Source organism: Salvelinus sp. IW2-2015, linkage group LG8 (assembly GCF_002910315.2).
Source record: "Salvelinus sp. IW2-2015 linkage group LG8, ASM291031v2, whole genome shotgun sequence".
Lineage (NCBI taxonomy): Eukaryota > Metazoa > Chordata > Actinopteri > Salmoniformes > Salmonidae > Salvelinus > Salvelinus sp. IW2-2015.
Genome location: NC_036848.1, coordinates 37492511 through 37508046, shown reverse-complemented (window position 1 = coordinate 37508046; position 15536 = coordinate 37492511). Strand labels below are relative to the sequence as shown.

At 41.9% G+C, this 15536-nt stretch overlaps 2 protein-coding genes across 2 annotated transcripts; one reads left to right on the top strand and one right to left on the bottom strand.

Moving 5' to 3' along the window:
* The first annotated feature begins 24 nt into the window (after positions 1–24).
* si:ch211-250n8.1 (uncharacterized) lies at positions 25–13486 on the top strand. Its single transcript, XM_023993259.3, has 16 exons — positions 25–294; positions 1407–1514; positions 1604–1679; positions 1808–1964; positions 2126–2171; positions 2631–2689; positions 2877–2912; positions 3029–3081; positions 3488–3620; positions 10725–10942; positions 11642–11687; positions 11868–11933; positions 12023–12082; positions 12198–12283; positions 12735–12829; positions 12969–13486. Exons 1-16 carry the CDS (start codon positions 258–260, stop codon positions 13001–13003), a joined length of 1311 nt encoding a protein of 436 aa, XP_023849027.1. The 5' UTR covers positions 25–257; the 3' UTR covers positions 13004–13486.
* LOC111967850 (histone H3.3A) lies at positions 13157–15504 on the bottom strand. The gene is made up of 4 exons (XM_023993260.2): positions 15395–15504; positions 14371–14502; positions 14062–14215; positions 13157–13944 (listed from the first exon to the last, which is right to left on the bottom strand). The coding sequence occupies exons 2-4, from the start codon at positions 14496–14498 to the stop codon at positions 13816–13818; spliced, it is 411 nt and encodes a 136-aa protein (XP_023849028.1). The 5' UTR covers positions 14499–14502; positions 15395–15504; the 3' UTR covers positions 13157–13815.
* Positions 15505–15536: the final 32 nt, after the last annotated feature.

Below are 15536 nucleotides of genomic sequence, written 5' to 3'. Positions count from 1 at the left end.
GTAGGCTAGCTTCAATGTTTTTGAGTGAAAAGTGTTTATTGCAGCTGTCACTGACATCTCCAGTCCAACCTCCCCAAAATGTGATTCATGTCGTCTATTTGGACATTGATATCATGTTTACATTTCCCTATCTGTAACAGCCTAAGGGAAAGGGTGTCTCGGTATGTTTTAGACATGCGGAAGTGTGTGAAAGCTATGACGCATTGTTAAATGACAGGCGGTACAGTGCGTCTATATCTGCGCTAATAATATTAGTTATGCCTCCGAAAGATCCGCTGCTCGGGACCCTCAAAGGTAAGAACATACTGCAAATGGACACCGAGTGAATGGAGACATGCATATGGGGGTTATGTGTTGTTAATTTGTAGATAAACAGACAGGAATAGGCTGAGCGAGAGTATCAGCAGATATTTACTCAGCCTAGTATAGCCTAATCATTAGACAGACGCTCCTAKATAGGTGGCGCAGGTTACGCTCATGTGCTGCAGCAGGGACTATAGAATAAGTACATTCTTCTACCAGAAAATTGCTTCATAGTCTATCTTTTGTGAAGCATGTGTTATCTCTGAATGTTAGACATATCATCCATCCGCTGTATGAAATATTTTGAAGGATCACTTTCCGATTTTACTATTGGAGCTGCATCTTTGATGAATTAATGCAGTTTCACTGCACCTTTTACCTCTATTTTATTCTATCACTCAACCACCTGACGCAATCTAGTGCTGGCGAAGCCTATCAGACACTATGCAAAACACAAATAGACAAAAGCAGTGATGTTTTCAGGTTGCCAAGTAACTGGGTCCTCCTTGGCCATCAAGTGTGGAAGAGGTGCCCTCTGTCAGTCATCATCATACAGCGAAAGGAAAGACACCACCCACATGTCTGCCATATGTTGTCCATGTATTGTGCATATATCACAAGCCTACACAGAAAATTGGCCAGTGTTAAAACGACACCCAAAATCACTGTAACAATGTTTTTGCATAACACTAGTAGGAGTTAACTATAGATTAACACTAGTGTTGAACATAAATAACACTGTGAGTGTTATTACTCCATAGTGTTACATTTGAGTAACAATGGCAAGTCTAATGCGGTGTTCATTTTTTTACATTATAAAGTGTTGCATTAACACTCAAAATGTAACAGTATAATGAAAGTACTTTTTACACTCTGTAGAGTAGGACCATATGTTATCTGGGATGATGTTAAAATTAACTCTTGAACTATTGATTTAAAATGTCTAAATTGACTGTGTATGGTCTATTATTGTGTCTATGTCTGCCCATTAGGATTCATGCATTGTTCCCTCAACGCCTGTGCACATACAGTATCTACCCAATGTGGCCCATGTAATGTGTGCGCACATATATTGCATTGTGTGTATATTTTTTCTCGTCCAGTATGCATCCTGAACCTGCAGACAGAAGAGGGGACAGTGACAGATGTCAACCCTCACCTCTCCTCCTGCTGTGAATTACTGGAGCTCATCCTCAGGAAGGGCCTTCAGCGTGAGTATTATAACAAAGCAAAGTCATACAGACAGGAGTACAGAACATTAGAGCCTGCCTACATTCTAACTAGTGTGTGTCTCCCTCAGAGCCAGTCCTTGGTCTAGTACACAGGGACTACTGGCAATGTTTCGAGCAACTCCTCCAACACGACAACTGCGGCAGGTAAACTACCTACAGCACATTTAGAGATTGTGTTCTAGAAAATAACATACAGTGACTACTAACCCCCCTGTTGTTGTCTTGGCTCCCTCACTGGTGTGTGTGTGTGTGTTCCTGTGCGTGTATTCTAGACTGAGTACTGTGTCGCTTGCGGTTGAACAGACCTTAGCCTGCAYGAAGCTGTTGTCAGCTCAGGGACGAGGACGCTACCTCCTTAGGCTAGCCCTCAGACGGAGGGTTCTAGAAGGAGTCATCAAACACCTGTTACACACACCCAAAGTACTAGAGGTCTGTTATCTCTCACTCATATTGGCTCTAATACCTTGTTGTTACATTGTTGTAACATTACAATTGACTTTTCTTTGATGTTCAGTAATTAGGCTATATTCCAGTTATGTTTGAATAAGCTATCATATCATTGACTTGTTTTACTGGTTTCTATTTTCCAGTGGTACAACCCAGCTATTTCACTTCTTAGGAATGAGGAATTTGTGGGTGAGGTTTTTCTTCTCTTCCTGATTGTTTTGTTTTCACTGAATGGTTGGTGTTGGCATTGGCCTTAATATCAGGAAATGATTTTCATCACAGCAGATCAAATAAAATCKCATTCTATTGGTCACATACACATATTTAGCAGATGTTATTGCGGGTGTAGCGAAATGCTTTTGTTCCTGACTCCAACAGCGCAGTAGTATCTAACGATTCACAACAATACACACAAATCTAAAAGTAAAACAATGGAATAAAGAAATATATAAATATTAAGACGASCAATGTTGGAGTGGCATTGACTAAAATACAATAGAATAGAATACAGTATATACTGTACATATGAGTTGATTAAAGCAGTGTGTAAACATGATTAAAGTGACCAGTGTTCCATTATTAAAGTTCAACTTGTGAAGTGTCCAACAACACTCCTGATGACTGAGTCAAATATCCTTCCTCTCTAAGAGCCTTTCATGTCCCTGCTCATGGTCCTCTCAGAAATGGAATTCAAACTGGACATGGAGGTACAAAATGTTTCCTTCCTTCTCCTGTTTGCCTGACTATGATGTGGTTGATGCACAGTGTCAGAAAGCACGAGGCAAGTCTCTGCTTAGACTGTTGGCCTAAAACAAAATGTTGCAAATACAAAGAGTTCTCAAAACATAGAATGTCACTGCTCACATCAGCAAAATGTCTGCCTTTTCACTTAAGAACTGCAGTTTTCTGGATGAGAGCTGGCTTTTACCGGTAAGATATTGAAATGAGCCCTGTACAATCTCAGATCTATGTATGACCTCCCTGCCTCATAGTTAGTCTGTGTATATTTTGCCTATTGAAGTGAGGACTATGTCTGTGTTTTCCAGGTGTGTGATATGTATGAGGCAGTACCCTGTCGTGAGCTAGGGATGGTGCTCAGGTAAGTGGCAGTGTTTGTATCCTTACCTCATCAATACACGTCATGGCCTCTAATAAAATCTAAAAACAAATAGACAACAGCATTCCCTCCTCCTCTCTCCTCTCCTCTCTCGGTCTCTCTCTCTCTCCCTCTCTCCTCTCCCTCCTCCTCTCTCTTAGCTCCTTCCTTCACTTCTGCTCTTCCTTCCTCTCTCTTCCTCTCCCTCCCTCCCTCTCCTCTCCTCTCCTCTCCTCTCTCTCCTCTCCTCTTCCTCCTCTCTTCCTCTCCTCTCCTCTCCTCTCCTTCTCGTCCTCTCCTCTCTTCCCGCTCCTCCTCCGGCTCAATCGCTCTCCGCCCCTCTCTCGCTCACTCTCTCGTCTTCCTCAGGTTTCCTCGCTCTCCCACCTCTCTCTGCTCTCTCTTCCAGGTATCTCAGTGGCCGTGTCTTTGTCCTGAAACTGTTGCCAGGTAGCCAGGCTCAGGTGGACAAGTGTGTACATCCAGGTGACATCATTGATGAGATCAACGGAATCTCCTTACGGAATGCCTGCAATGGACAGGTAAGGAGACCTTTACAAAAAAAATAGCTCCAGCCCTAATCTAACACACCTGCTTTTTAGTCAGCTGCTCCTCAGGACCATGCAAAATCATCCGACTTAATATAAAAATAATTAGTCAAGCAGTGCATTTCAAACACAGATTCAACCACAAAGACCAGGGAGGTTTCCCAATGCCTCGCAAAGAAGGGCACAAATTGGTATATGGTTAAAAATAAAATCAAAAAGATATTGAATATCCCTTTGTGCATGGCGAAATTATTAATTACACTTTGGATGGTGTATCAATACACAGACACTACAAAGATACAGGCGTCCTTCCTAACTCAGTTGCCGGAGGGGAAAGAAACCGCTCAGGGATTTCACCATGAGGCCAATGGTGACTTTAAAACAGTTACAGAGTTTAATTGCTGTGAGGAAACTGATGATGGATCAACAACATTGTAGCTACTCCACAATACTAACCTAAATGACAGAATGAAAATATGGAAGCATGTACAGAACACAAATATTCCATAAAAATATTCCAAAACATGCATCCTGTTTGCAATAAGGCACTAAAGTAAAACTGTATAAAAATGTGGCAAAGAAATTAACTTTATGTCCTGAATACAAAARGTTATGTTTAGGGCAAATCCACACAACACATCACTGAGTACTACTATTCATATTTTCAAGCATGGTGGTGGCTGCATCATGTTATGGGTATGCTTTTCATCGGCAAGGACTAGGGAGTTTTTTAGAATAAAAAGAAACAGAATAATGCTACGCACAGGCAAAATCCTAGAGGAAAACCTTTCAGCGGGACAATAACCTAAAATACAAGGCCAAATATACACTGGAGTTGCTTACCAAGACGACATTGAATGTTCCTGAGTGGCTTAGTTACAGTTTTGACTTAAATCAGCTTGAAATCTATGGCAAGACTTGAAAATGGCTGTATAGCAATAACCATCAACCAACTTGACAGAGCTTGAAGAATTTAAAAATATTAATGTGCAAATATTGTACAATCCAGGTGTACAAAGCTCTTAGAGACTTACCCAGAAAGACTCAGCTGTAATCACGTTTTTTTTWAAACAAATGTTAGAATTTTTCTTCTTTGACATMACAGGGTATTTTGTGTGAATTGATGACAAAAAAATTACAATTAAATCCATTTAAATCCCACCCTGTAACACAACAAAATGTGTGAATACTTTCTGAAGGCACTACAGTACAGTATATGGGGCTGTTTTGCTTCCACTGGTCCTGGGGAACTTTGAAGAAAGTTGAAGCTCATTTACTGCATTTCTATACAATTTAAAACCCCTAAAATGCTGTTTGGAGAACAACAAAAACAAGCACACATTTCCCCAGCCATTATCACATTGGTTATCACATACAGCAAATCTTCTGCAATTCTAAAAATTATAACTAGGGGTTGAGGAGAATTTTTAGCAGTTTTAAAAGCAAATTTCCTGCAGTTATACACATTTTGTCGTGTTAATATGATATCTGAGTGAAAGTGACTAACAAAATTAACAGGGACACTGGGCACGTGCCCTGCTTTCTATCAGAATTCCAGTCGTTAAATAAAGGTTAAATAAAATTCCAATAAATGTTATACACCTTGATCTTCAAGAATAGGACTTAATGGTTTACAGGCCCTGCCACATCCGATGAGCGTCAGAGCCGGTGTAGTACGACTCGATCTTAGTCCTGTATTAACGCATTGCCTGTTTGATGGTTCGRCGGAGGGTATAGTGGGATTTCTTATAAGCTTCGGGGTTAGAGTCCCGCTCCTTGAAAGCGGCAGCTCTAGCCTTTAGTTCAGTGCGGATACTGGTTGTGGTATGTACGTACGGTCACGTTGGGGACGACGTCATCGATGCACTTATTGATGAAGCTTTGGCAGATGTGGTGTACTCCTCAATGCCATTGGAGGAATCCCAGAACATATTCCAGTCTGTGCTTGCAAAACAGTCCTGTAGCTTAGCATCTGCTTCCTCTGACCACTTTTTTATTGATCTAGTCACTGGTGCTTCCTGCTTTAATTTTTGCTTGTAAGCAGGAGGATGGAATTATCGTCACATTTGCCAAATGGAGGTCGAGGGAGAGCTTTGTATGCATCTTTGTGTGTTGAGTATAGGTGGTCCAGAGTTCTTTTCCCTCTGGCTGCACGTTTAACATGCTGATAGAAATTTGGTAAAACTGATTTAAGTTTCCCTGCATTAAAGTTTAAACACTAAGGTAACCTGCCTGAATGACTACCGACCCGTAGCACTCACGTCTGTAGTCATGAAGGGCTTTGAAAGGCTGGTCATGGCTCACATCAACACCATTATTCCTAGACCCACTCCAATTTGCATACAGCCCCAACAGATCCACAGATGATGCAATCTCTATTGCACTCCACACTGCCCTTTCCCACCTGGACAAAAGGAAACACCTATGTGAGAATGCTATTCATTGAGTACAGTTCAGTGTTAACCACCATAGTACCCTCAAAGCTCATCAATAAGCTAAGGACCCTGGGACTAAACACCTCGCTCTGCAATTGGATCCTGGACTTCCTGACGGCGGCCGCCCCCAGGTGGTAAGGGTACGGTAACAACACTCACCACTCTGATCCTCAACAACAGGGCCCTCAGGGTGCGTTTTCAGCCCCCTCCTGTACTCTCTTGTTCACTCATGACTGCACAGCCATGCACGACACAACACCATCATTAAATTTGCAGATGACACAACAATCGCCAACAACAACGAGACAGCCTATAGGGAGGAGGTCAGAGACCGTGGTGGCTGCGACAACAACCTCTCCCTCAACGTGATCAAGACTAAGGAGATGATTGTGGAAACAGGAAAAAAGAGGGGACCAAGCACGCCCCCATTCTTCATCGACGGGGCTGCAGTGGAGCAGGTTGAGAGCTCAAGTTCCTTGGTGTCCACTTCACCAACAAAACACCAAGACAGTTTGTGAGCGGGCATGACAAAACCTATTCCCCTCAGGAGACTGAAAGATTTGGCATGGTCCTCAGATCCTCAAAAGGTTCTTACAGCTGCACCATCGAGAGCATCCTGACTGGTTGCATCACTGCCTGGTATGGCAAACTGCTCGGCCTGCCGACAAAAGGCACTACAGAGGGTAGTGCGAACGGCCCAGTGCATCACTGGGGCCAGCTTCCTGCCATCTCAGGACTCTATACCAGGCGTGTCAGGAGAGAGGCCCTAAAAATTGTCAAGAGTCTAGCACCTTGTCGTTTCTCTCTGCTACCACACGGTAAGCGGTACGGAGGCCAAGTCTAGGTCCACTGGTCTAAACAGCTTCTACCTCTAAGCCATAAGACTCCTGAACATCTAGTCAAATGGCTAACCAGGACTATTCGCCACTTTTTGTTGTCATCTATGCATAGTCACTATTTAACTCTACCTACATGTACATACTACCTCAACAACCGGTGCCCCCCGCACATTGACTCTGTACCGGCACCCCCCTGTATATATTGTTATTTTTTACTGCTGCTCTTTAATTACTTTTTTACTTTCATCTCTTATCTTATCCATATTTTTTTTAACTGCACTGTCGGTTAGGGGCTCGTAAGTAAGCATTTCACTGTAGGTCTACTACACCTGTTGTATTTTGGCGCATGTGACTAGTAGGAATTTGATTTGATTTTTGATTTTGCTGCTCCAGATACACAAATAGTCTAAAGAAGACCAGTTTTATTGCTTCTTTAATCAGGACAACAGTTTTCAGCTGGTGCTAACATAATTGCAAAAGGGTTTCTAAGGATTTAATTCGCCTTTTAAAATTATAAACTTGGATTAGCTAACACAACGCTGCCATTGGAACTCAGGAGTGATGGTTGCTGATAATGGGCCTCTGTACGCCTATGTAGATATTCCATAAAAAATAGTATCCGTTTCCGCTACAATATTCATTTACAACATTAACAATGTCTACACTGTATTTCTGATCTTTATGTTATTATAATGGACCAAAATTATCTTTCCTTTCAAAAACAAGGAAATGTATAAGTGACCCCAAACTTTTAAATGGTAGTATATGGTAGTATGCATACAGTTGAAGTCGGAGTTTACATCACAATTCCTGACATATTTAATCCTAGTTAAAATTCCCTGTCTTAGGTCAGTTCGGATGACCACTTTATTTTAAGAATGTGAAATGTCAGAATAATAGTAGAGAGAATGATATCTTTTCAGCTTTTATTTTTTCATCACATTCCCAGTGGATCAGAAGTTTAACATACACTCAATTAGTATTTGGTAGCATTGCCTTTAAATTGTTTAACTTGGGTCAAACGTTTCGGGTAGCCTTCCACAAGCTTCCCACAATAAGTTGGGTGAATTTTGGCCAGTTCTTCCTGACAGAGCTGGTGTAACTGAGTCAGGTTTGTAGGCCTCCTTGCTCGCACCGCGCTTTTTCAGTTCTGCCCACAAATTTGCTATATGATTGAGGTCAGGGCTTTGTGATGGCCACTCCAATACCTTGACTGTTGTCCTTAGGCCTTTTTGCCACAACTTTGGAAGTATGCTTGGGGTCATTCTCCATTTGGAAGACCCATTTGCGACCAAGCTTTAACTTCCTGACTGATGACTTGAGATGTTACTTCAATATATCCACATAATTTTCCTTCCTCGTGATGCCATCTATTTTATGAAGTGCACCAGTCCCTCCTACAGCAAAGGCACCCCCACAACATGATGCTGCCACCCCCGTGATTCACGGTTGGGATGGTGTTCTTCGGCTTGCAAGCCTCCCCCTTTTTCCTCCAAACATAACGATGGTCAATATGGCCAAACGGTTCTATTTTGGGTCATCAGACCAGAGGACATTTCTCCAAAAAGTATCATCTTTGTCCCCATGTGCAGTTGCAAACCGTAATTTGGCTTTTTTATGGCGGTTTTGGAGCAGTGGCTTCTTCCTTGCTGAGTGGCCTTTCAGGTTATTGTCATATAGGACTTGTTTACTGGTGGATATAGATACTTTTGTACCTGTTTCCTCCAGCATCTTCACAAGGTCCTTTGCTGTTGTTCTTGGGATTGATTTGCACTTTTCGCACCAAAGTACGTTCATCTCTAGGAGACAGAACGCGTCTCCTTCCTGAGCGGTATGACGGCTGCGTGGTCCCATGGTGTTTATACTTGCGTACTATTGTTTGTGCATATGAACGTGGTATCTTCAGGCGTTTGGAATTTCTCCAAGGATGAACCAGACTTGTGGAGGTCTACAATTTTTTTTCTGAGGTCTTGGCTGATTTCTTTTGATTTTCCCATTATGTCAATCAAAGAGGCACTGAGTTTGAAGGTAGGCCTTGAAATACATCCACAGCGTACACCTCCAATTGCTCAAATTAGTCAATTAGCCTATCAGAAGCTTCTAAAGTCATGACATTATTTTCTGGAATTTTCCAAGCTGTTAAAGGCACAGTCAACTGACTTTGAATTATGTGAAATAATCTGTCTGTAAACAATTGTTGGAAAAATGACTTGTGTCATGCACAAAGTAGATTGTCCTAACCGACTTGCCAAACTATAGTTTCTTTACAAGAAATTTGTGGTGTGTTGTTTGAAAAACAAGTTTTAATGACTCCAACCTAAGTGTATGTAACTTCCGACTGCAACTGTATATATATATACAGTACCAGTCAAAAGTTTGGACACACCTACTCATTTTTCTTATTTTTACTTTTTAGTGAAGACATCAAAACTGTGAAATAACAATATATGGAATCATGTAGTAACCACAAAAGTGTTAAACAAATCAAAATATATTTTATATTTGAGATTCTTCAAATTAGCCGGCCTTTGCCTTTGATGACACCTTTGAAAACTCTTGGCATTCTCTCAACCAGCTTCACCTGGAATGCTTTTCCAACAGTCTTGAAGGAGTTCCCACATATGGTCAGCACTTGTTGGCTGCCTTTCCTTCACTTTGCGGTTCAACTCATCCCAAACCATCTCATTGGGTTGAGGTCGGGTGAGTGTGGAGGCCAGGTCATCTGATGCAGCAGTCCAATCATCTCCTAACCCTAACCCACCTCCAGCCCTTACACAGCCTGGAGGTGTTTTGGGTCATCGTCCTGTTGAAAAACAAAAGATAGTCCCACTAAGCACAAACCAGATGGGATGTCGTATTGCTGCAGAATGCTGTGGTAGACATGCTGGTTAAGTGTGCCTTGAATTCTAAATAAATCACAGACAGTGTCACCAGCAAAGCACCCCCACACCATCACACCTCCTCCTCCATGCTTCACGGCTGGATCCACACATGCAGAGATTATCCGTTCACCTATTCTGCGTCTCACAAAGACACAGCGGTTGGAACCAAAAATCTCAAATTTGGACTCATCAGACCAAAGGTCAGATTTCCACCYGTCTAATGTCCATTGCTCGTGTTTCTTGGCCCAAGCAAGTCTCTTCTTATTGGTTTCCTTTAGTAGTGGTTTCTTTTCAGCAATTCGACCATGAAGGCCTGATTCACGCAGTCTCATCTGAACAGTTGATGTTGAGATTTGTCTGTTACTTGAACTCTGTGAAGCATTTATTTGGGCTGCATTTTCTGAGGCTGGTAACTCTAATGAACTTATCCTCTGCAACAGAGGTAACTCTGGGTCTTCCTTTCCTGTGGCGGTCCTCATGAGAGCCAGTTTCATCATAGCGCTTGATGGTTTTTGCGACTGCACTTGAAGAAACGTTCAAAGTTCTTGACATTTTCCGGATTGACTGACCTTCATGTCTGAAAGTAATGATAGACTGTCGTTTCTTTTTACTTATTTGAGTTGTTCTTGCCATAATATAGACTTGGTCTTTTAACAAATAGGGCTATCTTCAGTATACCACCCTACCTTCTCACAACACAACTGATTGGCTCAAACGCATTAAGAAGGAAATCTATTCTACAAATAATATTTTAACAAGGCACACCTGTTAATTGAAATAAAGAAAACCCCTTGAATGACTAGGTGTGTCCAATCTTATGATTGGTGCTGTATACAGCCACACCTTAGACAAACCATATATTTATTTAATATGCTGTACAGGGCGTTTTTCTCTTTGAATATCTAATTGAGACATTGTGCTTTTGTGTGTGTGTGTTCTCAGGCAGGTGTGGTCCTCTCCAGGCTTAAGGGGCGTCCCCTGTCCCTGCGTGTGTTACGGTGGTGTGTGCAGGACGGGGGTGTATATCGCCCCATCATCAAACTCCTAAGAGCACTTAGAGAAGAGAACCCCTCCCTGCAGCTAGGCCCCGCCCCTTCCTCCCAAGAACCCACCAATCAGGGCCAGAGGCCCACACCCTCTCAGTGCCTCAAAGAGGGAAGGCAAGTCTGAGAGATTGTTGTTGCGGTAATGCATCTGTTATTGGTTTGCAGTCCGCTAATAAGAAAGCAATTTGGTGTTATTACCAATGATGTATATAAACCCTGGATTGCTATGCATTGGACAATGAGAGGCTTTGAAGCCACCGGTCGGCAATATTGGCACTCCCCAGAAGAAGCAGTCCTCCATAGGAATTAATGGAATTCTACAGAATTTCAATTAAATGTTTCAAGGACAAAATGACATGTATTTAGTATTTTTTGTGGGGACAGTAACATTAGTACTTTCTGCAAATGTTACTTTAAGGGATTTTTTTTATTTTGTCATGTTTTTATTTTTTGTTCAGCTAACATAATATAATTAATAAAATGTGCATTAATTTGTAATAGGATAAATGTAACGAAAACAAACGTAGACATTAACAAATGCATTTCTATAGCTTCCAAAATATTTTTTGCAACAGTGGGGGAGATCCAAGATGGAGGTGAGGTGTCGTCAGCGGTGGCTGTTAGTCATCTAATGTATATATAAATGATTAGGTACTACCATATTGCTTATACCAATCCCATCCATTCAGATCTAGTGTTCAGGGCGTAGGGCTATTTGTAGTTTCACACTGAAATCGGTTTCTAATCTCTTGTTAAAATAGTACACAGGCATGTTTACCTCATCTGAGTCACTAAACCCCTCTCCCCCCACAGAATTGTGTACATTGTGCAGTTCTTGGGAAAGACAAACATTGGAATGGTAGATATGTTATTTGAACATTATAATTACATGTTGGTGTGTATTGTCTTAGTGTTTCACTGTTTGAGAAGATTTTTTATTTTGTACTATTTGCACATCAATTGTGGTTTGTTGTGTACTTGTGGTTATTGGGTGTTAAATTGTGTGTGACTGTGTTTGTTTTATCTCTTTTCTTGACAGTATGGAGGCAAGGAGGTGCTTCAACATGGAATCCCCCTGGTCTTACAGCAAAACCAGCCCKGCATGGTACTGACAAATAGAGACARGCTGACCTGACTAGAGTTTGTTGTAATCTGTAATCTAACTACTAACATATCCTCTCACTTTCCCAACAGGAAGTACTTTTAGACCTTAAYGAAACCCACTTGATCTGCACTGAGAAATCCAATATGACAGTGAGTAACTGGATCATACAACACATTGGCAAAACAGGTTTTGTCCAGTGGATCGAAATTATATAGGGTTGTTGGTTGAAGTTCATCATTTTCCCCTTTGTGTGTTTATGTTTAGGAGTTGTTCCAGCATCATTACCCAGAGATCTCATGTGTAGGGCGGTTTGGCCAGCCGGACTATACCGTCTTTGCCTTCTGCGTAGTGTGAGTATTAATAAAAAACACAGCCYTTATATATCAGAGAATAGTCCCAGGCCTTCTCACCGTTGCAGATATATTCCAACAAATACAAACATTACAACCTTAAGACAACATGCATTTTTAGTCTGTGCAAAAGCACACACTCAAATGAGTCATTCCTCATTGTACAGTAGACTAAATAACTGGACAGGAATAGTAACAGCATCCTGTTTCTGTCGCTCACACCTCCCTAGCTATAAAATGCCCGTAACCAGATTTAGGATCAGTTTACACGATCCCCCATCCTAACAATAATATTCAGGAGGGGAAATAGAGAACAGTTCTTAGATCAGCATCTAGGGGCAGCCTCATTGGATTTCTAAAGCTCTCCTCTGGAGAAAAGCATTAACAGCAGTGAAGCATCCGGAGCTGCCACAGAGCAGATGTCAGAACGTGTAATTGGTTCCGTTTTCAGAGACTCCCCAGAAACTCCRCCGTCAACAGGATTCTACTGTGTGGTGCTTAGAGCCAGCGCGGTCAAAGAATGTGAGGAGATAGTCAACCGCATCGGTGAGTATGATTGAAGACAATGAAATATCTCTGGTATGAGCATTTCCTGTTGTGGGATGCCATCAAGACCATAAACARTTGAAATATTCTCCCATTCCAGTCACATTTCAAAAATCCGATTTTTTCCTCAATTCCACAGCTACCGGTTTCAAGCACACGGAGTGGTTCGTATGAAAAGAAATCCCTTGACAACTGGATATGTGCCAAACATCAAAATGTTGTGGTAATTGAATAAACACATGCTTTGAAAAATACAAGTGTGAACACCAAATGTAAAAGCCCCTAGTGGATAGAGACATTATCCTTAGAACAAGAAACACATGAGCATTTATTCATAAAGACATTTAATAGAAAGACTACAATGCGACAACGCTTCCATAAATAGTATTAAATGTAGCTGCCAAGGTTTTGTATGTTGGAAAAATAACATGTAAAAAGCAGTTCAGAATATACAGAGGGGCTTTGTCATGCTCCTAGCCATCCCAGACAGTGTCAAGAGGTAAATCCCGACACCACTATGTAGTAGTGAGGTGTTGTGCAAGACATGCTGACAGACAGAGGGTGGAAATTGATGAAGGACCCAGACCATGCCTTCCCCTGGCAGCTGAGAAGAATTCAGACATCTTGAATTCCCCCCCCCCCCACCTTGAACCACAAGCAAGAGCTCCAACCTCATCTGGAGCCTATACTATCCACCAGGATCCAAAATGAGCCAGTTAACATTTGAAGAGGGCATCTGACTGAACAGTCAATACAGTCATGTAATACACTATCCTCTACTCAATGTAAAAACAAGCCTCATTTGCAATTGAAGCAGATATTCCTACATTCTTCTGTCCTCACATTGGCCAGATCTGAATTGAGGTTTGTGGAATGACTGATCTCTTACCATTCTAAAATACATTTWAAAAAAACAGGAAATAATAAAACTTATGAAATGGTTAAGATAAATAGGATTATGTCTGGAAAAGGCAGTTGAACGCCATTTAAGCCCTCTCTCCCCTTATCCTCCGGGCCAGCTGGATGTCTTTGGGCATGATGGTGACACGCTTGGCGTGGATGGCACACAGGTTGGTGTCCTCGAACAGACCCACCAGGTATGCTTCGCTGGCCTCCTGTTGGAGAGAAGTGGGAAATAACAAAATATGGGAATAATAAAAATTGTTACAGTTTGCCCTGTACATTAGCCCTCATACTATTAGTGTGATAGCAGCAGTCAGCATGGATCTTACCTGAAGAGCTCCAATGGCAGCACTCTGGAAACGCAGGTCAGTCTTGAAGTCCTGGGCGATTTCTCTCACCAGGCGCTGGAAGGGCAGCTTGCGGATCAGCAGCTCAGTTGACTTCTGGTAACGACGGATCTCACGCAGAGCCACAGTTCCTGGCCTGGGGAATAAAAACAGTATAATGTTAGATTAGTTAATTAGATATTAATCCTAAAATGTGAGAAACTAGAACTGTTACTGACACACATATGCAAGTTAAATCTAGACAAAGTAAACAAAATAATGTTGGAAAACCGGTTGAACTGCTCCCAGTACCTGTAACGATGTGGTTTCTTTACTCCTCCGGTGGATGGCGCGCTTTTCCTGGCTGCCTTTGTAGCGAGCTGCTTCCTTGGCGCCTTTCCTCCGGTGGACTTGCGGGCGGTTTGCTTGGTACGAGCCATTTTACTAGAAAATTTAAATAACGGAGATTATGGTCAGTCTGGGATTTGAAGAGGGCAATACGGATTTGAAATAGCTTTTCAAAACGAGGCACACCGTCTACGATCTTGGGCTATAAGCTGCAAGTGTAGTTGCCTCCAACAGCTCAAATGTTGCCGCCGAAAACTCTTAAAATTGGTCCCGTCACCTTTGCTAGGTAGTGACGATTGTTGCAAAGCTTGCAACAATTGAGCAGCATTGCAACAATGGTTAATTTGAATACTCCCCCTCCCCCGCCCCTAGGTACCGCTCGGAGAGGAGTCTCGTCCGTCCCAGCAGCGCGCTTGTTTATGAACAAACCTCCCCGCCTTAACTTGTTGCCTTCCAACATTTCGTATTTTTGCACTGCAGTGCGTACCTTTGTTCGTTTGAGCGGGCAAACGCTACAGCTAGGTGTAATAAACACAGGTCAAGAACGTTTTGCTATCAATTTAACGAGTCATTGTGGGAATGACGCCAGCAAAACGAATACACATACTGTAGAAAAGAGAACGTTAAAAACGTAAAGCTACAACACTGATCGACCACTAACCAACCAAGCGCATTAGCACTATGGCTAACGTTAGRTAGCAACATGCCATATAGCAACGTTAACGTTAATTAAAACTCACGCTCCTGCTTGAATCGAAAGTCACATTTTTAGTAACAAAATAGCTATCTAGAATGGAGAAAATGCCGTAAACCAAATTAACGTAATTTACCTACAGTACTGTAGCCAACCAAGTCTGTTTAGCCTCCAGCCATCTCAGATCTCCAATTGGAATTCTATTGTTCCATATTTAAGACAGTCAACCGACGACAACTTCAAATATTTGTGATTGGTAAYACGAAAACTACCAAAACCGCTAAAGTTACTTACCGATTGGTAACTGCTGGATTATTCCAAAACTGAACGTATTTAAAGTTACTCCGTTTCCTTCAGACACACACCACGAATAACGATAACTGGGGAAGTGAGTCAAATATTATATTTCCCCATGACGTCAACTAACCATTTATAA